The sequence below is a fragment of the Peromyscus leucopus genome, chromosome 6 (genome assembly GCF_004664715.2).
Source record: "Peromyscus leucopus breed LL Stock chromosome 6, UCI_PerLeu_2.1, whole genome shotgun sequence".
Classification (NCBI taxonomy): Eukaryota; Metazoa; Chordata; class Mammalia; order Rodentia; family Cricetidae; genus Peromyscus; species Peromyscus leucopus.
The window spans coordinates 129,201,479-129,223,715 of NC_051068.1; the positions used below are offsets into that span (position 1 = coordinate 129,201,479).

A 22,237-nucleotide genomic window follows, 5' to 3' on the forward strand; every position below is an offset into this window, starting at 1 on the left:
AGATATATCTATAGTTCCAGGCTATTTCCTGTCTCCATAAATAAATCAGGTCAGTTAAGATCCACTCTTTTGTTAAAAATGCATTAATTTAGCTGGGCAGTGGTGTCTCACATCTTTTATCCCAGCATTCAAGAAGCAGAAGCAAGCAGATCTCTGAGTTTGTGGCCAGCCTGGTCTACAGAGTGAGTTCCCCGGACAGCCAGGGCTACAGGGAGAAATCCTGTCTCATAAAAACAAAAAGCCGTAATTAAAAAACACATTTCCCACTCTATTGTTTATGCCTCATGTAATCCTCACATCTCAGAACACACTTTGACTTAAAATTCCAAAACAATGGGGCATTTTATATATTTTGCCTATAATATAAGTCACTGAAAACTTTTTTTTTTTAATGTACAAATATTCAATGACACCAAGAAGCAAGAGTTGTTTCTCCCAGGAATAAACAGGAGGAAGAGATCAGGTTCACTTGCATGAGTATACTGGGCATCGGAAGTCCTCAGTCTCTCCCAGGATGTTTCCTCAAACACCCGAGTGAGAACACAGATACCTTGGAGTGCCCATTCAAGACAGGCTGTGGCCTGCCCTCAGCTTCATGTGTGGGATTTCAACAGTGCAGGGAGGGCACCTCAGGTCTGAAGGGTGCCTTGTACAGCATGCTGTGTCAAACAGCTCAGTGAAAAAGCACCCTGGAAGTCTGAGCTTAGCAGACCATTCCCTCCACAGCCACATGGACTTACTAAGAGGGAGGATGGGGAGAGTTTAAAAACAGAACCATTCCTTCAGTGTGAACTGCTACTAGGGGGAGGCATGGTTACAGGTAACCCAAAGCTGCAGATAAAATTTGTCTCTAAGAAAGGTAGCAGTCCCGTCTCAGACTGAGGAACAGCATCTACAGCATGGCTGTGATGGTTACTTCAGTGTTGACTGTGGTTCTCAGTTGTTTGGTCAACACCGGGCTAGATGCTGCTGTTAACATAAAGGATATTAACCCTGCATGCAACGGAGGCCTTCCCCAACTGGTAGACTTTTTGACAAAAGATAGGTTTCCTTAAAGAAAAATGATTTTGCCTCAATTCCTCAACACCTAAATTCTTCCTGCTTCCAGTTTGATGGAATGTCCTTCAGACTTGAGACTCAAGCTCTGTGATCCTATGAACCACAAAGACACACGGGCAGAACACACACACACACACACACACACACACACACACACACACACACACACCCCTCTTAGTCTGTGTAACCCCTAACAATCACAATACTAGTCATTTAATTCTCCCAGTTCTAAGACACTGAACATACAATGGCTGGACCCTACATAAATGGAAGAAGTTGGGCCAGTCTGCCAGGAAATCAATCTCATTACCTGCATTCTACAATGCAGGAAGCCATCCTGTCAGTGGACATGTAGGAAGTCAGACTGCTTTCTCAGAAATCATCCAGAAGGTGAAGAGCTTAGTTATCACTCAGCCACTAGTGCTCAGGACTTGGCCAAGTATGCTGGCTACCCACTCACAAAGAAAGCCTGCTTCCAGTGAGAGCTACCCGCTGTTGCACACACCTGATCTACAGCAAGTTGTAACATGCCTGATCAGACAAAAAGCTTTCGGCCAAAACAGTTTTAAAATTCTAATTATTGGACTCACAGCTGTTCATGATCCTTTGCTCATGATGTAATGTGCCCAACTATGAAAAATTGTGGTTTCTTTCGTTTTGTTTTACAGAACGCAAGTAGATTTACTAAGGAAAAATTAGAAAGAACTCTTGTTGAGGGAGAAATACCCAAAATATTCTGGTTTTAAATACAACAAATAAGCTTACTTCAATAGCTTTACTATTTAAGATAATAATATGAAAAGTATAAAAAGCACTGAGTTTATAATTTGTACCTAATCTGCAAATATTAAACTTTAAGGATAAAATTAGTCAATTACATTTATAAAAATCAATAAAGTTTGAGACCTCTAGAGCAGCCACTGGGAACTAAAAAGAACCCAAAAACAGCAAAGCAGTATCTGGGAGGGGTGCAATAATTGGATTTATTTAAGAAAAATAACAAATATCAAGTACAACCTTTAATCACTAGAATTTCACAGTAGGCATTTCAATCATTTCATTGATTTTTGGCTTGTGGTAATTAAAGTGATGTTAAAAAACATCACTTTCAATAATTTTCAACAAAATGGAAAAAATCACGGTTAACTTAAGATCATTTAATAATTTAACTTCATAAAACATCAATACTAAATTATGACACTGTAAACATGATTAAAATATATCTTAGGCTACAGAAAAAAGAAAAGCTCAACAACATAATCCCCCAAACAGCACAATTCTCACTTCCTTGGATACAAATGTAGCAAAATTATCAAAAAGATACTAACAGAACCAACCTGTCAGTTAGAGGAAGACAAACAGAAGACAATCCTTAATAGGGAAGATCCCCAGAAGGTTATAGCTGTAAAAGTCATTAGGTGCCTTAAAATGTTCTCCAGGAAATTCTGCAAATGCTCCTTAATGGTCTGTCCAGTTATTTGGAAGATCTGACCCCTTGGATGCAGCTCCTGACGGCAGCACTGGAATGCCAGCTTCAACTCAAACTTCAAGGGTGCTGTATCAATAATGCACAGGAAAAGAATGTCAGTGACCTCCACACTCCTACTCTGAGAGCTCTTTCTGAGGTTCCTGCTTATTCACCCATGTCAGCTGTATGAAAGTGACACCTTTAGAGGTGACAGTGAGGACACTTTTCTTTAATTTTGGTGATGGTCAGATTGGAACTGGGGTGGCTCTAGACTGGGTTTGTGGTGGATGGAGGAAGGAGTTGTGAGTCAGATGCCCAATACTGTGAGAACCCAAGATGCTGGAGATGATACTTAAGGTGGCCCAGAAGTCTGAATCATCAAATGTCTTCAGCGAGGCTGATATTGTGCTAGATGTTGGGTGGGTTGGGGGCTTTTCTTTCTTAGAAGGGTAAAGACCAGCTGATAAGTCAACTCTAGACTGAGGGACCAATAGGTTGGTCACTTGTAACTCAAGGACCTGACAAGTTCATAGATGTTGGCCAGGTAAGTATTAGGCACACTTGCTGGAGTACGAATCTCTAGCGAGGCCACTCTTTGTAAATATGATGACACCCACCCTCAAGATTAGACACATGCTAGCAGAGAAGCACTTAAAAGAAATGCTCAGCCAGGTGGTGGTGACACATGCCTTTAATAATCCCAGCACTCAGGAGGCAGAGGAGGGTGGCTCTCTGAATTTGAGGCCAACCTGGTCTACAGAGCAAGTTCCAGGACAGCCAGAGTTATACAGAGAAATCCTGTCTTGAAAAACCAAAAAGAAAAAAAAAAAAGGAAAAGAAAACGAAAGAAAAGAAAAAAAAAAAAGAAATGTTCGGCATCCTTAATCATCAGGGAAATGGAAATCAAAACTACTTTGAGATTTCATCCTACTCCAGTCAGCATGGCCCTGTCAGAGGAGCAGCAGGTGGCAATTGAAGTTCAAAGTGTCAGCACACCAGGAGGCAATCCCCTGACCGGTGACTCTCCGTTAGGCAAGGTCCCCAAGACCACAGACCCTGGAATGTCTTTTGCTTCTGCTGTGTCTACACGTTTGCTGCTGCCATCTTTCTCTGGTATCTGGCATGGTGTGAATGGGTGTGGGGAGATCCCCACTGCCTGTGATGTAGTCTGTTTATCTCATGGAAATATTCCATTCTACTGGGTATTTTTACCTCTGGATTATTATGAAGATGACTTCCTCTCTAAGCTGTACCATCTAATTGATAATAACGTTAGCTTATACAGAGTTTTGATGAATAAAAATAACTACAAGGAAATATTACACAGCTAGGGCCTGTGAGTTTCACTTAGGAGCTGCATAGATTGTAGCTCAAGCTAATGATTAAGAGAAACAGTTGAGTCTCAGTAGCCAGGCTGGCTCAAATTCAGTCTTTTTTTTTTTGAAAGACACAGTCACAGGTTTTGGTGTGCATCACTTCAGGTTAGATCAGATGTTGTGATAACAACCTTAAGACCAAAAACTGCAGAAAACAATCTAAAGTTCACAAGGACACAAAGCTAGCGGGAAAAATACAGAGCAGCCCAACTGTTAGTGGCTTATGTATTTTCTTGCTAGGGTTGGTTTATGATCAAAGGTAATGATTAATTGCTTGTACCCATTCGTGCCCTCAATCTCCTGGTATAAAGAACTATTGATGAATGGAATGCATCCTAAGGATCTAGAATATAGCTGACTGATTGTTCTTTACGTACGGAAGTTAAGGTTTGTGATTCCTTTAAGATTCCTTATAAGATTAACTTTCGGGATAAATAGTAAAATGATTGATTCTTTCTTTGTAACCACAACATGCAGCCTGCCAACAAAAGAGTTGGCTATGAAAAAAACACTTTGTTTGCTCATGTTCTGTTAATCTGTAACCAGTTACTTAGATATAAGCTTATATGGGATATTGGGAAGAATTTGTTTTTAATCATGTAAGAGAGATAAACAAAAAACAAACAAATGTGTTTTTACCTGTACTCTGCAGGAATTTAGCAGAATCACTGTATGGGGAGATATTAGAATTAACAGTTGTTTTTTAGAAGTACCTTGACCTTGAAGAATCCTTGTAGAAGACAGCTATTGTTTTGCTGAAGGGGCTGTGCAGCCATCCCATGACTTTGCTCACAAGATGCCTCAGGCGAACCTGAGGCTCTTGTATTATTGTGTATTGCACACAATACATAACAAAGGACTAGAGTGATGGAGGCATGTGATGCTCTCCTTCAGTAAGACATGTAAATTTAGATTAGGGATCTTGGTATGAGGAAATACTTTGTGTAACAATCATTAAATATGCCTCTGTATGGTTATACAGGGTTCAGTCCATCAGAAGAGGGTTGTTGTGGATATTGTTCTATATAAATAATACACTGATGGCCAGTAACCAGACAGGAAGTATAGGCGGGACAAGGAGAGAGGAGAATTGGGGAAACAGGAAGAAGGGGGAGAGACACTGCAGCCACCGCCAGGACAAGCAACATGTAAAGACGCTGGTAAGCCACCAGCCACGTAGCAAGGTATAGATTTATAAAAATGGGTTAATTTAAGATAAAAGAACAGTTAGCAAGAAGCCTGCCATGGCCATACAGTTTATAAGTAATATAAGCATCTGAGTGATTATTTTATACTTGGATTGTGGGACTGTGGGGCTTGGTGGAACCTGAAGAGAAGCCCTCCAGCAACAAATGGCCCCCATATTTTTATTTAAAACAGGTTGATTATAAATGCGATCTCTTTCTAAAAAAGAAAGAAAAGGGGATATGATATAGATATATAGGATATAGAGATGATAAGAAAAAGGGTAGATTAATGAACCTACTTTTAAAGAACAACAACTTGTTTAAAATGTTTTACATTGGTATAGATTTTAGTTTATGTTTAAAATGTTTTACATTGGTATAAATTTTAGTTTATTGATACAAACTTAAAGTTAATTTGTTATACTGTATATATATATACATATTTCTATTCTTGTTTGAGTTATTATGTTTATGTAACTCATTTAAAATTGTAATGGATAATTAAAAAATAGACTAATAATTAGTCATCTATGATAATCATATTTGTAGCCATGTTAGTTAAGTCTTCTAGGTATACATAGATATATTTCAGATAGACAGGTAATCTTCAAACACTTCATAGACCTAGAGAATATGGCATTTAAATAACTTAGAATTCTGTTGACGTGAGACACAATTGCTCCTGGCTGCACCAATTTGATCCGGAGAGAATGTTGGGCTTCTAAGACATTTCCATTTGGAAGTTTGTCTTCTTGGCACAAAATGGCCTACTGGGCAAAGAACTACCCTTGCCTTGATGGCTGACAGTACAAATGCAATGCTGTCCTTTCTGGACAAGCGGGACACAAGGAAAGCGACCACTGTACTCTGCCAAGACAGGGTAAGATGGTCTCTTAAAATTCCTGCTTCTAAAAATGGTCTGTCAGATACTCTAGGCCTGTAGCCAATTTGAATGCACCAACAATGCTGAGAAACATTAGGTGACTGTCCAGGCTGCCAGCTGTCTTGGTCTACTCTTGCAAGATTCCCGAAAGTTGCTTGCATCCATCTACCATTTCTCAGTTACCATTATATCCCTTCTCAGGCCTTTGATGTGGTTAAAGACTAGATGCTTACAATTTTCCTTAGTTATGATAAAAGATAAGTTAGGCCGGGCGTGGTGGCGCACGCCTTTAATCCCAGCACTTGGGAGGCAGAGGCAGGCGGATCTCTGTGAGTTCGAGGCCAGCCTGGACTACCAAGTGAGCTCTAGGAAAGGCGCAAAGCTACACAGAGAAACCCTGTCTCGAAAAACCAAAAAAAAAAAAAAAAAAAAAAAAAGATAAGTTAGATATAAAACCTTAAACTCACAAATATAAGATAGATAGGATATCTTCTTTAATATTGTAACTGTAATTCTTGCTCGATAATTGTTTTGTTATATGTAATTTTACCATGTTAAAGTTAAAACCTTCCTTTAAAAAAAAAAAGAAGAAGAAGAAAAGGGGAAGTGCTGTGAATATCGCTCTATATAAGTACCAGACAGGAAGTATAGGTGGGACAAGGAGAGAGGAGAATTGGGGAAACAGGAAGAAGGGGGAGAGACACTGCAGCCACCGCCAGGAGAAGCAGCATGTAAAGACTCTGGTAAGCCACCAGCCACGTAGCAAGGTATAGATTTATAAAAATGGGTTAATTTAAGATAAAAGAACAGTTAGCAAGAAGCCTGCCACGGCCATACAGTTTATAAGTAATATAAGCATCTGAGTGATTATTTAATACTTGGATTGTGGGACTGCAGGGCTTGGTGGAACCTGGAGAGAAGCCCTCCGGCAACAGAGGGTAGACCTTCCTACTTTCACATGGGCCTTAAAATTTCATCTTGGAGTGCCTTCTTTCTTCAACCAACAATGAAAAGAACAAAGAAAGAACAAAAAGAATAGAGGATAAAAAAGGAAACCATCAAGAGACAGTGTGCTTTTTCCTTTAACCCTCCTCAGATAAGTCGAGTATACTTAGACTCTGTGGATTTCCCTTTGAGCCCTGTGCTGCTGGAGGCTGCCCCACAGGCAGTGATAGCCAATATCAATAAAATGAACGACAGCTCATGCTGGTGAAGATGTGTAATGGGGGAATACTCATTCATTGCTAGTGGTAGTGCAAACTTGTACAAGCCACTATGGAAAGCCGTGTAGTGGTTCCTCAGGAAGATGAGAATCAAATGTCATCAAGATCCAGTTATACCACTCTTGGACATGTACCTAAAGGACACTTGCTCAACCATGTTCATTACTGCTCTATTTATAATAGCCGGAAATTGGAAAAAACCCAGATATCCCTCAACAGAACAATGGATATAAAGAAAATGGTACATTTACACTATACACTATTACTCAGCCATTAAAAAAAAATGAAATTATGAAATTCACAGGTAAAGGTATGGAACTAGAAAAAAAAATCATCCTGAGTAAGGTAACTTAGACCCAGATACTACATGTATTCACTTATATGTGGATTTTTACTATTAAGTCATTGACAAGCAAGCTACAAACTGCATAACCACAGAGGTTAGACAGAGTGTAAGGGATTAGATGAAGGGACAGACCTTCCTAGGATCTATCCTAGAAAGGGGAAAGAGAATAGACAGCTTTGGATGGGTGGGTGGGTGGGGGCTACAATGGAAGGATCATGTAGGAAGAGGGAAGGAAGAGAGGGGCAAGGAAGGGACTATGGGGAGGGACAGCTAAAACGAAGGGCATTTGAGGGGTTGCATAGAAACCTAATACAATAGAAGCTTCCTATCACACATACATATGTGAAGGCGATCTAAATAAATCACCAAATAACAGGGAGACAGAGCCCCAACTGGACATGTCTCGTCATCAAATAAAACTTCCAGTATTGGGAATGGGTTGCATCTAATTGAGTTCTTTAGGGCCAAAAGGATCCCACGGAACCGCAAACAACCCAGGCTATTGCCATGGCTCCTGGTAGCTCTCCACAAACTGACAATAAGGTCCTATTACTGAAGACAACACTTAGACAACTTACTGAACATGGAGAAGTGGAGCTGGTGCCCACCTAGAGATTTCACCCCTACAGATTAGTATTCATAGTACTGGAAGGTTCTCTGCATGCTACCAAAGGAGAAAGGTAAACACCAACCCAGCTACACCAAACAGTACAAAGTTTGTAGGAATAACCAACCAATATATGATTTGAGTTAATCATCAGTTAATCTATCCACTCCATGAGATGGAACCCATGCCCAGTGTTGCTTGGGTGGCCAAGAACCTGAGATTAAATAGGGTAGGGACCTAGGGGGAAACCAATTACTACTGTTCTGATTAACGAACGCAGCGATAAGATGACTCCTAGTAACATTCTGCTATACTCATAGACCAATGTTTTGCTTAGCCATTAGAGAAGCTACCTCCTGCAGCAGATAGGGACAAATACAGAGATCCAAAGGCAGAAATATGCAGAGTGAGAGACCTTGGAAGACCTTGGAAGTGAGAGACACTGAGCCCTAAAATGGATATCCTCCATCAACTCTCCCCTTAGAGCTCAGGGAACCTGGGGAAAAGCAGGCAGAGAGTGTAAGAGCTGGAGAGGATGGAGGATAGCAAGGAATCAAGGCCTTTCAGACACAACAAGAACTCACAGGGACTGTGGCAACATGTACAGCACCCGCGTGGGTCTGCACCAAATGAGGTCCTAGAGCTGAGAAAAGTGGACACGCCTCTATTCTTAAACCCAGAAGCTAGCTCCACTTGATAGTCATTTGCTGATAAAAAATTAGTTTTCTCCAAGTGAGTCTCATTGGGGAAACAAACCCCCCCCCCTTTTTTTGGACTTTACAGGTCCTTTGTGTATATATTATAGCTTCCAGCTTGGTGGTCTTATTCTATGTATGCAAACAAGTGTGTTTCTGTGTCTATATGCATCTCTTGTACTTTTCCATCAGCTCTCTATTTGTTTGGCTGTTTTGTCACATTCTGATTTGTTCCTTTTTTTTATTATTATTATTCCTTAGATTTTTTTCCATTTTTTTTCTAACAAGAGACAGAAAGGGTATGGCTCTGGATAGGAGGGGAGGTGGGAAAAAACTGGAAGGTGCAGAGGGAGGGAAAACTAACCAGAATATATTATATGAAGAATCTATTTTCAATAAAAGAAAAAAGAGGACATATGCATACATGCATGCATACACACAAAACTCACCGCTGCCTTCAAAGCTTGATCCAGGTCTTCAAGAAGGTCCTTTTCATCCTCTAGGCCCACAGAGAGTCGGATCAGTGTGTCACTGATCCCAAGGGTAGCTCTGTCCTTCTCAGGTACAGATGCATGGGTCATGATTGCTCTGGAAGTAAATGTGAAGAAATGTTATCATTGGATTGTGCCAGGTATATTTCTAGCTAAAATGTTGGCAGTTATCTTCAGGTCTCTTTCTGCTCCTATTTTTAAACTTTTATAATTTTTCAAAGGCAAATAGAAAATAAGCAATTATCAAACTTACCTCTTTTTGTCATGATTTTATTACTCACATGCCATAAAAATGGGTTAAGGACAGCTGTTTGGTACCCTGGTAGGGGAGAAACCAGCCACCTGTGGACTGGACCACCTGTCTGAATGAGACTTTAGCTGAGATCAAATTGCTCCTATACTGCTCTTTAAAAGAAACATCCTTCTGAGGCAGATCCATGAAAAGCAACCCCAGGCCTCTACCAGCCAGCAGCAGGCAACAGAAATTCTAGTGCAGAACACATGGAAGAAAGGACTGAAAATGTTTCCAAACTATAAGCTGATCATTCTCAAGACGTGCAAAGTCAGGCTTCCCCTGTATCATGCACTACAGGAAGAAACAAGCTGTTCTCTTACATTAGAAGATGAAGGAGGTTCTGGAGAAAAGCAGACAAACCTATCCAAGAAGTCCTGGCAAAATGGTTATGGAAGCTCAAGGTAGGGTCTGAATAGACTGAGAACCACACAGGGGAGGCTGTGATACCTAGATCCAAGGTGTGTTCTGCTGCCAGTATGCTTATTTCCCTGTGCTCTGCAACCAACAACCCTCAGACCACAGGGGAAAAAAAAGCACTTGAGTTGTATAGTACATAAACAGTTATCTTTTGTTGCTCTAAGGAAGGTTTTTTATTTTTATTTTTATATATGTGTACGTGATTGATGGGAGGGGCACAGGATGTGTGTGGAGGTCAGAGGACAAATGTGTGCAGTCTGTTTGGTCCTTCAACCTTTACGTGGGTTCTGGGATGTGTGGTGATAGATTGTGTACCCTAATAAATTTGCCTGAAGATCAGAAAACAGAACGAGCCACTAGATTAAACATAGAACCCAGGCAGTGGTGGCACACACCTTTAATCCTAGCACTCAGGAGATCTATATGGATCTCTGTGAGTTCAAAGCCACTCTGGACTACATGAGATTGACTCAGTCTAGGAGAGAAACAGAGCTGGGCAGTGTGGCACACACCTTTAATCCCAATACTCGAGAGTCACACACCTTTAATCCCAGCACTAGGAAAGTTGAGACAGGAAATGAGGGTAGGGAAGAAAGGTATATAAGGCATGAGGAGACAGAAACTAAAATCTTTCAGCTGAGAAAAGCTTTTCAGGCTGAGGAGTCTTAGAGGTAACAGGTGGCTTGTTCCTTTGTCTCTCTGATCGTTAAGCATTCACCCCAATATCAGGCTCCGAGGTTTTTTGTTTTTTTATAAAAAAAAGACCAGTTAGCAATTCATGTTACGGGGATTGAACTCAGGTTGCCAGGCTTATGCAGCAAGTGCCTTTATCTTGCTGGCCCTCTAAGGAAGTGTTCAGGTGGTTTTTGTTTGAACACAAGCTAGAGTTACCTGAGAAGAGGAAACCATAGTTGAGAAAATGCCTCCATAAGACTGGCCTGGATGCAAACTTGTGGGGAATTTTCTTAATTAATGCGTGGGCTGGGCCCACCCACAACAATCATTAATTAGAAGGTTCACCCAAGAGCAAGTAATCATGAGACGTAAGGAAAAAAGGCACAAGAAACAGAGACCCACTCATTTGCACACTCAGGATCCCCATAAAAACACTAAACTGGTAGCTATAATACATACACAAAGAATCTGTAGCATAAAGAGAGAGAAAAATATGTAAATAAAATAAATGTAAACAAAAAAGATTTTTTTTAAAGTGAAAGGAAAAGCCTTGACATAATGGTATGAAACAAGGACCCTCCAAAGAAGCAACCGAGTTCATTCTCTGTTGGCCACCTACTGCTGGGTGTGCAGCCATTAATTTTTTTTCAATATTTGAAAGATTTATGTTGTCTGAAGAAAAACCAGATACATAATATGAAAATTTTTTTACATACAGTTTACTTTGTAAAGATAGTGGCAAGGAGTAGGGGAAAGAGGAGGAGGAGGTAGGGAGAGAGAGAGAGAGAGAGAGAGAGAGAGAGAGAGAGAGAGAGAGAGAGAGAGAGAGATCAGGAGAGAAAAGAGTTAAAAGTAATCATTTTCTTATCCTAAAATTAATAATTTTATTAACGTCTAAGGGGGAAAATGATTAAAAATCTGAAGCCTTAAGACACTGAGCATTCATGAGCTGTTGGGCAGCCTTTTCTAGAACATTGGCTGCCCATCCTGGAGTGGGTTATCAGGTTCCTAAGATGAAGACACTGAGAAATGTTCTCCAGCAGCAGGTACATTCCAGAATTTCACACGTTTTAGAAAGGTTGTAAAAACACTGGTAATTAGCACAGTATTTTTGTTTCAAATAATATACCATGAGTAAGAAGGGTGGATACACACCTTCTTTTCTAAATATGAAAGACTCTATTGATCATATTGGTAAACTCATGATTTTAAATCCATTTTCAGAAAAGTAAATGATTTTACTATTAGAGGAATATTAGTGATTATATGGAAATGAGGTGTGCTAGGGATTATCAGCGTTTTGACGCCTGCAGCCATTACTTTTTAATGTGTAGGAATTTCACGTAACTTCTATCTTAAAAGTATTTCATAAGCATCAGTTAAAGTACATGAAGTTATTTTAATTAGGGAATACTAGAAAAGTATGGACTGTGAGAATTCAGAAAGGTAAGCCTTCATGGACTGAGTTCCAATACATGAGACAAAAACAGAAAATCAAAATAAAAAAGGAGGGAGGAAGGAGGGAGATAAGGAGGAAATAAGGGAAGAGCAAGTATTTAAAAATGCAACAGATTATAAAGTAGTCCATAGCAATAGACATTTTTTAATATTGTAATATGAGCCAGGACATTAACTCAGGCATTTCCCCCACACTCTCTACACTGAGATTTAAAAAGGGTAATATCCTGGCTAGTTTTGTGCCAACTTGACACAAGCTAGAGTCATCTGAAAAGAGGGAAACTCAATTGAAAAAATGCTTCTATAAGATCCAACTGTAAGGCATTTTCTTAATTAGTGTTTGATGAGGGAGAGTCCAGCCCATTGTGGGTGGTACCATCCCTGATCTGGTGGTCCTGGGTTCTATAAGAAAGCAGGCTGAGCAAACCATGATGAGCAAGTCAGTAATCAGCTCCCCTCCATGGCCTCTGCATCAGCTCCTGCCTCCAGGTTCCTACCCTGTTTGAGTTCCTATCCTGACTTCCTTCAGTGATGGGTAATGATGTGGAAGTAAAAGTCAAATAAACCCTTTCCTCCCCAACTTGCTTTTGGTCATGGTGTTTCATTATAGGAATAGAAACCCTGACTGAGACAGGTATAAAGTTTTTCTGAGGATAAAGAGTTAACATACGGTATCTGGGTGGGAGGCTAACCCAGTATGCAGACTCTACTTCCTCTCCTCTATATTGCTCCAATCACAAGAGTGTTGGGAGGCCCAGAATGAAGGTTGACAGACAAGTCCTGACCTAAATATACTTATCTAGTCTGAGAGCTGAGCAACATTAAACCCAACCCCTAATAAATCAGAAAACATCTATTTTTAAGGAGTTTTTATTTTTATTGCCTTAAAGCAATAAACATTTCCTCCTTTGAGAAGCAAATTGATTGCACATGAATGTGCCCTCTTGTGCTCACAGACCCTCTCTCAGGCATCTTCCTGAAGGACTGGGGAAGAAACATGGCATCTGACCTGCTTCAAAGCCTGACTTAGATATATTTCTTTAAACTTCATGAGTCAGACTCTCCCTACAACTGTAAATGGGAGGTATGCCTACACACAGGACTCTGAATCTTTAATATAGTGCTTCCAAGACACATCATTTCTGAATGTGTACAAAAATACCACAAAAATATCTCTTGAGAGCTGAGTGTGGTGGTGTGCACCTGCAAGCCAAGCATTTGGAGCTAGATATAAAACAGGCGGTAATATAATGTCATCCCAGGCTGCAGAACAAGTTTTAGAACAAATCGAGCTGTTTGTCCTGCCTCAAAAAAGTAAAAACAAACCAAAAAAATCCCCAAAATCATGTTCATTGATAACAGGTGAACAAAAAGAAGAAGTAGTGATGCCATATTCCTTTAGTAACAGCTATAATAATGGTCACATAGCTCCAGATTGTGGAATATTCCTTTACACTGTGTGAATATATGTTTCTGTGATTGGTTTAATAGAGGAGCTGACTGGCCAATAGCTAGACAGGATGAGGTTATGTTGGAGAACCAGACTAAGGACACTGGGAAGAAGGGCAGAGTCTGAGGAGTTTCAATGAGATGGAGAGGAAACAGGAAATAAACATGCTGTGCTGAAAAAAGGTACCAAACCACATTGGCAACACATAGATAAAAATATGGGTTAATTGAAAATGTAAAGAGTTAGCTAATAGCTGAGTGGCAGTGGTGCACGCCTTTAATCCTAGCATTCGGGAGGCAGAGCCAGGTGGATCTCTGTGAGTTCAAGGCCAGCCTGGTGTACAGAGCAAGATCCATGACAGGCACCAAAACTACACAGAGAACTCAAAAAACAAGAGTTAGCTAATAACAAACTTGAGCTATTGGCTGAGCATTTATAATTAATATTAAGCCTCTGTGTGGTTACTTGGGAGCAGCTTGCAGGACAGAAACTTCCACCTACAAATACCACCCAAACATCTGGCACCTATATCCATATAAGACCTAAGAAAGCTTTGAAAAGTTTCTAAACACACAAAAATGGAGCCAAATGTGGTTTCCTAGTCTCATGTCTCTCATGCCAGCTGTGGTACATAGACATGTCTCCCAGCCACTGCCCCAGGGCTTCACGCCATGAACTAAGCTGCATGGTAGGTTTAAGTTTTGCTCATTCAGACAGAAAAGATTGCAGATATGCAGTAAAGACAGATGCAGACAAAAAACCTCTAGACGGGTTACAGTGTGTTTAAAAATATACATAGGCTTGGGAGAGAAAGTCAAAGGTTATATACAGTCACAGATTAAAAAAATAGTTTAAAAATAGTAAATCCCTTAAAAAGGGAATAAAGTAATAAATATGGGAAATACACAGAGAGTCTAGATTCTGTATGTTATTATGTTGTTTTTAGATTTTCTGATTACTAATGAGGGAACAATGGCTCCTAAAATACACTGGATTATGAAAACTGCTGGATTAAACCAATCTATATATTTTTAAAATGTCTTGACTTCAAAATGGAAGTCAAAGATATCTTACTTTGGGGAAGAGGTTATGCTTTTATTTCCACAGGAGATGAGAGGCTGTGGATTTGTTCCAGGTTGGTATGGATCAGGTTTGACTGGGGAAGACTCCCTGAAAATCCTGACTACAGACATAAAGAAATAAACCTAAAAGAAAAAAATACAAAACACAAAACGTATATTTTACTTGCTCAAATATAAAACAAAAAAAAATCATCTTTAACTGACTTGTACACACCATATATTCAATACTTGTAATGTATGTTACCTTTAAAAGTATGTATTTTCAGAACAAGGGAACCAAACACCAATGAAAATGATGGCCCAGGTTCAGCATCTCAGAATGCCTGTTTTTTTTTTTTTTTTTTGGTTTTTGTTTTTGTTTTTGTTTTTGTTTTTGTTTTTTGAGATAAGGCTTCTCTGTGTAGCTTTGTGCCTTTCCTGGAACTCACTCTGTAGCCCAGGCTGGCCTTGAAATCACAGAGATCTGCCTGGCTCTGCCTCCCGAGTGCTGGGATTAAAGGCATGCACCACCATGGCTTCAGAATGTCTCTGTTACAGTCTCCTCAGAATTCTGCATACAAAACAGCTTCAAGGCTGCTGGATCAGATGGTCCAGGCCCATAAACTACTCCAGCCAAGACCTAACAATTATCCTGATTTTCTCAAGGGTCCCCCAAAGATACCAGCACCCACAAACAACAGGAAGTAGTCTAGAGAATGATGTCCACATTCCAAAAGATGGGTTATGTATGTTTCTTATCATTTAAGGGGGGGGTTAGTTATAAGTTGTTATTGATAATGGTCAGGAAAAAAACTGAACAAAGGAGATTAGATTCAGGGATCTTATTCTAAAAAGAAAAAGGGGGATATAGAAATGACAGGATAAAGGGGTGGATTATTGAATCTACTTTTAAACTAAAAAAAGCAACTACTAGTCTTAAATATATTACATTGGTGTGGATTTTGGATTATTTAAAGTAACTTTTGTTATACTCTATGTATGTTTCTACTCTTGTTTAGGGTATTTTGCTTATGCAACTCATTTAAAAATGTTATGTGCAGGGGGCTGAAGAGAGGGCTCAGAGGTTAAGAGCACTGGCTACTCTTCCAGAGGTCCTGAGTTCAATTCCCAGCAACCACATGGTGGCTTACAACCATCTGTAATGAGATCTAGTGCCCTCTTCTGGCCTGCACACATACATGCAGGCAGAACATTGTATAAATAATAAATAAAAATCTTAAGAAAAAAATGTAATGTGCAATTAAGAAATACAGATTAATAGTAGTTACCTATAATAGTCAAACTTATAATCATGTTAGGTATGTTTTCAAGGTCATACACAGATATATTTATATAGATAGACAGACAGACCGACAGACAGATAGATAGAAAGATAGTCTTTGAACACTTCAAAGAACTACAGCATATGGCATTTACTATGTTTAATAACCTAGGGTTTTTCATGACAGTGAGACAAGTCTGCTCCTGACAGCATCAATTTATTTCAAAAGAAAATGATGGGCACTGAAGAACCTTCATGTGGAGTTTGCTTTCTTTATGGCAAAAGCTAGCCATTTGGGCAAAGAAACTGCCCTTGCCTTGACTGCTTGACAGTATATTGTCCACTTGGACCAACAGAAGACAAAAAAAAGTGACTGCCTGCTGCGGGCCGCAGGAATATATCATAAGAACTCAGCTGGTTATGACAAAGTCACTACCTGGAGGAATCAGAGAATTCCTCCAGAGGAAGCCAAATCCCAAGGAGTTTTTGGTGTTACTTGGCTTGTTATATATCAGCTGTATTCTGTTATGAAAATCATGTGTGCCTTCATAGCTTTCCCAATTGACTTTTCCCTAAGAAGGGCTAACAGTGTGGACTGATCACTCTCTGGACATACACATTCCAGGTATTTGGAGAACAGCCTCAGGAAAGGCTTTCTCTGCAATCATATCTCCCCTAGCCACTTTCAAGGACTAAAGGAGACATCACCCAGGTGGTCACCCAATTTCCAAGGATTAACAGTGATAACAGCCCACAGGCAGTCTCCTGACTTAAGGTAAATTCCACAAGGAGACACCGCCCAAGTCAGGTAGACATTAAGTAATAGCTTTACACAATTTAGCTCAGACCCCTCCTTTCTTACAGCCTTACTAACTTTATAGATCTCTAACTACTTACCTAACCACTTCTAGGAATATTTAGATAACCTTCTGTGCTACAGCTATGCTCAGCCAGAACTCCCAGTTCAAGCCTCCCTGTAATTATCATTATTGATAGCATCCGGCCAGGTCCATCACCGGATGGAGGAAAGTACCTTATCAGAGATACCTCTGTACTCTCTAAGAACAGACTTAAGCATCCAGGCCACCTGTTTGAAAAGGCCTGGTGGATGTGCTAATTAAGCTTAACTTCCTCCTTTCCTAAACCTTGCCTCTAGTTCCAGATCTCCCTTTAACTATCACCAGAGGCATCTAGCTGTACACAGGTTGCCTAGAGACTGAGCACACTTTCCCCCACCCTGCAGAAAAACGGCAGACAGCTTGGACAGATATGAGCCACAGGAAAAAAGAAGACAGTTTTATTTTCTCCCATTGACCTAGCAACTTATAGATTTTTAATATCCTTTACCAAACACATTTAAGGTTATAGTTGTGCACGTAAGACCCCTCTTCTTAGACATTACCCATATTTAGCCTTTAGTTAATTCATTAGTCACTTCCCCTTTGGGTCACAAATGGTAATTAACAACTAGTGCCCTTCTTTGTAATTCTTATCAACCCTCCATTTGACCCTGATAGTGGACAATCACTGCCTGAGGAAGTTCAGGCTGAGTGTCCTGGGTGGAGGGGAGGATTGTGATTTTGGAGAGATATATAACTGTAAAGCAGAGGACAGAGGGGAGAGAAGAGAATGGAAGAACTAGATGGGTAAGAACTTGAGAGGAACAAACTGAGATGGGAGAGAAGTAGATTGAAGGGCTACAGCAGAGTACTAGAGGAACGAGATGGAAGATGAGGAAGAGCCAGATGAGAGAGAAGGAGACGGGAGAGGAGATGATATGGGAAGGAACAAGATGGATGAGAACCTAGAAGGGGCAGAACTAGACAAAGGAATTAAGATAGAACATAGAGGGGACAGTAGATAAATATAGAGAGAAATCAGGCAAGAAAGGAGCTAGACATGAGAACAGAACTGAAGCTGTGTATAAAGGATGTTATGCCAGAGGAATTAAAGCAAGTGGACTACAGAACTCGGTGTGCTGAGATTATATTTCCTGATAATAGTCCTCGCCATTAGTAGTTCTCTCTCCTGAGCCCCTGGGATGTATAATATTGAGGCTGGTTCCTTTAATATTATACAAGAACTGCCAAACTTTGCCAAAACAAAGTAGAACAGTCCTTCAAAATTCCCTGCTTCTCCAAGACTGTACAATGCAAAAAAGAAAGAATCTCCAACAAGTGGTGCTGGCATAACTGTATGTCAACATGCAGAAGATTGCAAATGGATCCATACCTGTCTCCATGCATAAAACTCAAGCCCAAGTGCATCAAAGACATCAACATAAATCCAGTTACACTGAACCAAACAGGAAGTAGCCTTGACTGCAGTGGCACAGGAGACCCTTCTTAAATATAACACCAGTAGCACAGACACTGAGAGCAACAATTAATAAATGGGACCTCCTGAAACTGAGGAGCTTCTGTAAGGCAAAGGACAGAGTAAATAAGACAAAAAACTAGCCTAAAGAATGGGAAAAGAGCTTCACCAACCCCACATATGACAGAGGGCTAATCTCCAAAATACGTAAAGAACTCAAGAAACTAGACACCAAAAAACCAAACAATTCAATTAAAAAATGTGCCACAGAGCTAAACAGAGAATTATCAACAGAAGAATCTCAAATGGTCAAAAGACATTTAAAGAACTGCTCAACATCCTTAGTCATTAGGAAAATGCAAATCAAAACGACTCTGAGATATCACATTACACCTGTCAGAATGGCTAAGATCAAAAAACACTGATGACAGTTATGTTGGAGAGGATGTGAAGCAAGGGGAACACTCCTCACTGTTGGTGGGAGTGCAAGCTTGTACAGCCACTTTGGAAATCAGTATGGCAGTATCTCAGAGAACTGGGAATCAATCTACCTCAAGACCCAATGATACCACTCTTGGGCATATACCCAAGGAATGCTCAATCATACCATAAGGACACTTGTTTAACTATGTTCATAGCAGCATTATTCAAATTATCCAGAACCTAGAAACAACCTAGATGCCCTTCAACTGAAGAATGGATAAAGAAAATGTGGTACAGATACACAGTGGAGTACTACTCAGCAATAAAAAACAATGACATCATGAAATTTGCAGGCAAATGGATGGAACTAGAAAATATCATCCTGAGTGAGGTAACCCAGACTCAAATGGACAAACATGGTATGTACTCACTCATAAGTGGATACTAGATGTAAAGCTAAGGATAACCAGACTACAACCCAAGCTCCAGAGAAGCTAGCTAACAAGAAGGACCCTAAGAGGGACACATGGATCACCCTGGGAAAGGGAAATAGATGAAATCTTCTGAGTAAACTGGAGGTGAGGGAGGCAATAGAGGGGAGGGGATGGGGAGTGAGATGGTCAAGCTGGAACATGGATAGAGTGGGGGAGTAATGAGAGAGATACCATGATGGAGGGAGACATCATGGGGATAGGGAGAAACCTGGTGGCAGGGAATTCCCAGGAATCCACAAGAATGACCCCAGCTTAGACTACTAGCAATAGTGGAGAGGGTGCCTGAGCTGGCCTACCCTGGTAATCATATCAGTGAATACACTAACTGTCATCATAGAGCCTTCAACCAGTAACTGATGGAAACAGATGCAGAGAGCCATAGCCAAGTACCAGGCCGAGCTCCAGAAATCCAGCTGAAGAGAAGAGGGATTCTATGAGCAAGGGGCATCAAGATCATGATGAGGAAATACAGATACAACTAAATCAAGCTAGTGGGAACTCATGAACTTTAGACTAACAGCTGTGGAGCCTCCATGGGACTGGACTAAGTCCTCTGCATAAGCGAGACAGTTGTATAGCTTGATCTGTTTAAGGGGCCCCTGGCAGTGGGATCAGGATCTATCCCTGGTGCAGGAACTGACTTTTTGGAGCCCATTACCTATGGTGGGATACCTTGCACAGTCTTGATGCAGGGGGAGGGACTTAGACTTGCCACAACTGAATGTACCAGGCTCTGCTGACTCCCCATTAGAGGCCTTACCTTTTCAGAGGCAGGAATGGAGGAGAAGGCTGGGGGAAAGCAGGGGGAGGGATGAGAGGAGGATCTGTGGTTGGTATGTGAAATGAATAAAAAAATATCTTAATGAAAAAAAAAAGAAAAAGAAAACAAAAATTCTCTGCTTCTCAGAAATGTCCGTCAAATAGTCTAGGCCTGTAGGCCAAAGTTGGATGCGCCAACTTTAAAAGAAGAACCTAGGGTTACTGTCCAGGCAGCCAGATGTCCCTGTCATTAGGTAATATTTCACTCTTCTGGGGTCTTTGATGGAGTTGAAGACTAGATTGAAAAATAGATCGATCTCTCCTCCCCCCAAGAATCCTTTTACAGGTCAGAGCTGGACTCCAACAGACTCCCACAGGTTATGAAGAGTGTGGAATGCCAGGCAGAGTTTGGATATCCTATTCAGATAGCATACCATCAAAGACTCAACACACTAAGAGAATAAGCAGGTTTACCAGTATAGTCAGGCTCTCCTCTGAAAACCAAGGGTATGGGACATATTTTCTATTGTCCACGGGATCTCAACAGCTTTTCTGGGATAAAGTCTCCCTTCCTGGACTGGATGGGGAGAACAGCAGCACAGCACATCATTACTACTGTGGAGGCAGCATACAAGAAGGACACACCTCACTCCTTTAACTAGTCCCCACAGGTTTGGGACCTGAAAGGTAGAGGATGGCACATGCCTGTGATCCACACCCTGAGGAAGCTGAGGTGTGCGAGTGAAAACCATAAAATGGAGTTGTGTCTACCTGTAAACAAAAAAGTGGAAGGAGTGTAATGGAATATTAATTTAAGATGTGTTACATTCGTTTATGCTGTGGAATATTTGTTTAATGATGCAAAGATGTGTTGTATTCTTTTATGTTGTATTTGTTTACCTATGAAGCTGTGTTACTTTGCCACCTAAAACATCTGATTCATCTAATAAAGAGCTGAATGGCCAACAGCAAGGCTGGAAAGAGGATAGGCGGGGCTGGCAGGCAGAGAGAATAAATAGTAGGAGAAAGAGAGAAGAGAGGAGTGAGCAAAGGAGGAGAGGAGGACATCAGGGGCCAGCTATCCAGCTATACAACCAGCAATGGAGGAAGAAGGAAACAAAGGAACAGAGAATAGGAAAAGGTAAAAGCCCAGAGGCAAAAGGTAGATGAGATAATTTAAGTTAAGAAAAGCTGGCTAGAAACAAGCTAAGCTAAGAATAAGTCTGAATTTATTTATTTGGGAGCTGGGTGGTGGACCACCGAAGATTAAACAAAACAAAAAAAAAAAAGAAAACTAACAACTACAAAGGAGTCTATATCTGCAGACTGGTGGAATGGAATTTCAGTACTGTGGAGAGATTGGAACTTTTTTAGGTTCAGAGGCTAATTACTTTATCTTGGGCTAGTGTTAGCCTTTTTGAACTAACATCATGTGATAATAAAAACCTCTTAGAAGCTATTAGCAAAACACTAGCTTTCACTAATTCTTCCACCAATCCAAGAACTACGGATGTTATCAACAGCATCTTTGGACTATAACATAGCTCTCATAGTCTTGTTCTGTCTGACTCTGATGCTCTCAACATCTTGTTGCACCCGAATCTCTGATGTACTCACCAATGTATTTTAAACATGCCTTGACTTATGATTTTCTTTGTCCTGTAAAACTATAAAAACCTTGAGAAACTGCTTCCACATTGGAACATGGAATTTAGGTTAACTCAGTCTGTGTTCCTGGGTTCGGGTTCTTAATCCCTTTAAGATGAGAGCTACGGTTTTTATGTCAGTAGATGAGAGAGGTACTCGAAACAGATGCTCAACATGAGACACAATGCAAAGAAATCAAGATAACCAACTATTAAAAATAAAGACTAGATAAATGAGATGTAGTAATAACCAAGAGAAACAAGATCACACTTACGGGAGCTCGGCCAGACTCTCATATCCTCCCAGGCTCTCAGCCAGAGTAAACACCTAGCAAAGAAAACAGGAATTTAGATTGCCCGATAACATAGTGCTAAATTCTGAAAATAAATCTCTGGCTCAGGAGGGATGAAGAGTGATAGTAAATATGAATAAACCAAGAATCAGGCAAGATACAAAGAAAAAGTCAAAATAAAGTAAGACAATTAGATGTACTGCCTTTAGACCTTTAAAACACAAAAAGTTGCTGGGATCAGTAGCCCAGGACTATCATCCTAGCACTCAGAAGACAGAGGCAGGAAGATTTCTGTGAGTCCAAGGCCAGCCTGAGCAACATTGTGAGACCTTA

At 40.5% G+C, this 22,237-nt stretch overlaps 1 protein-coding gene across 1 annotated transcript in view; it reads right to left on the minus strand.

Annotated features, from left to right (window-relative positions):
• Positions 1–2,017: 2,017 nt before the first annotated feature.
• Positions 2,018–22,237, minus strand: part of Cth (cystathionine gamma-lyase) — a 38,215-nt gene continuing 17,995 nt past the window's right edge. Inside the window, exons 10-12 of the mRNA XM_028890366.2 lie at positions 21,887–21,939; positions 9,294–9,432; positions 2,018–2,614 (exon numbers count right to left, since the gene is read on the minus strand). Coding sequence (XP_028746199.1) covers positions 2,606–2,614; positions 9,294–9,432; positions 21,887–21,939 — 201 coding nt within the window. The 3' untranslated portion in view covers positions 2,018–2,605. The remainder of the gene's footprint in view (positions 2,615–9,293; positions 9,433–21,886; positions 21,940–22,237) is intronic.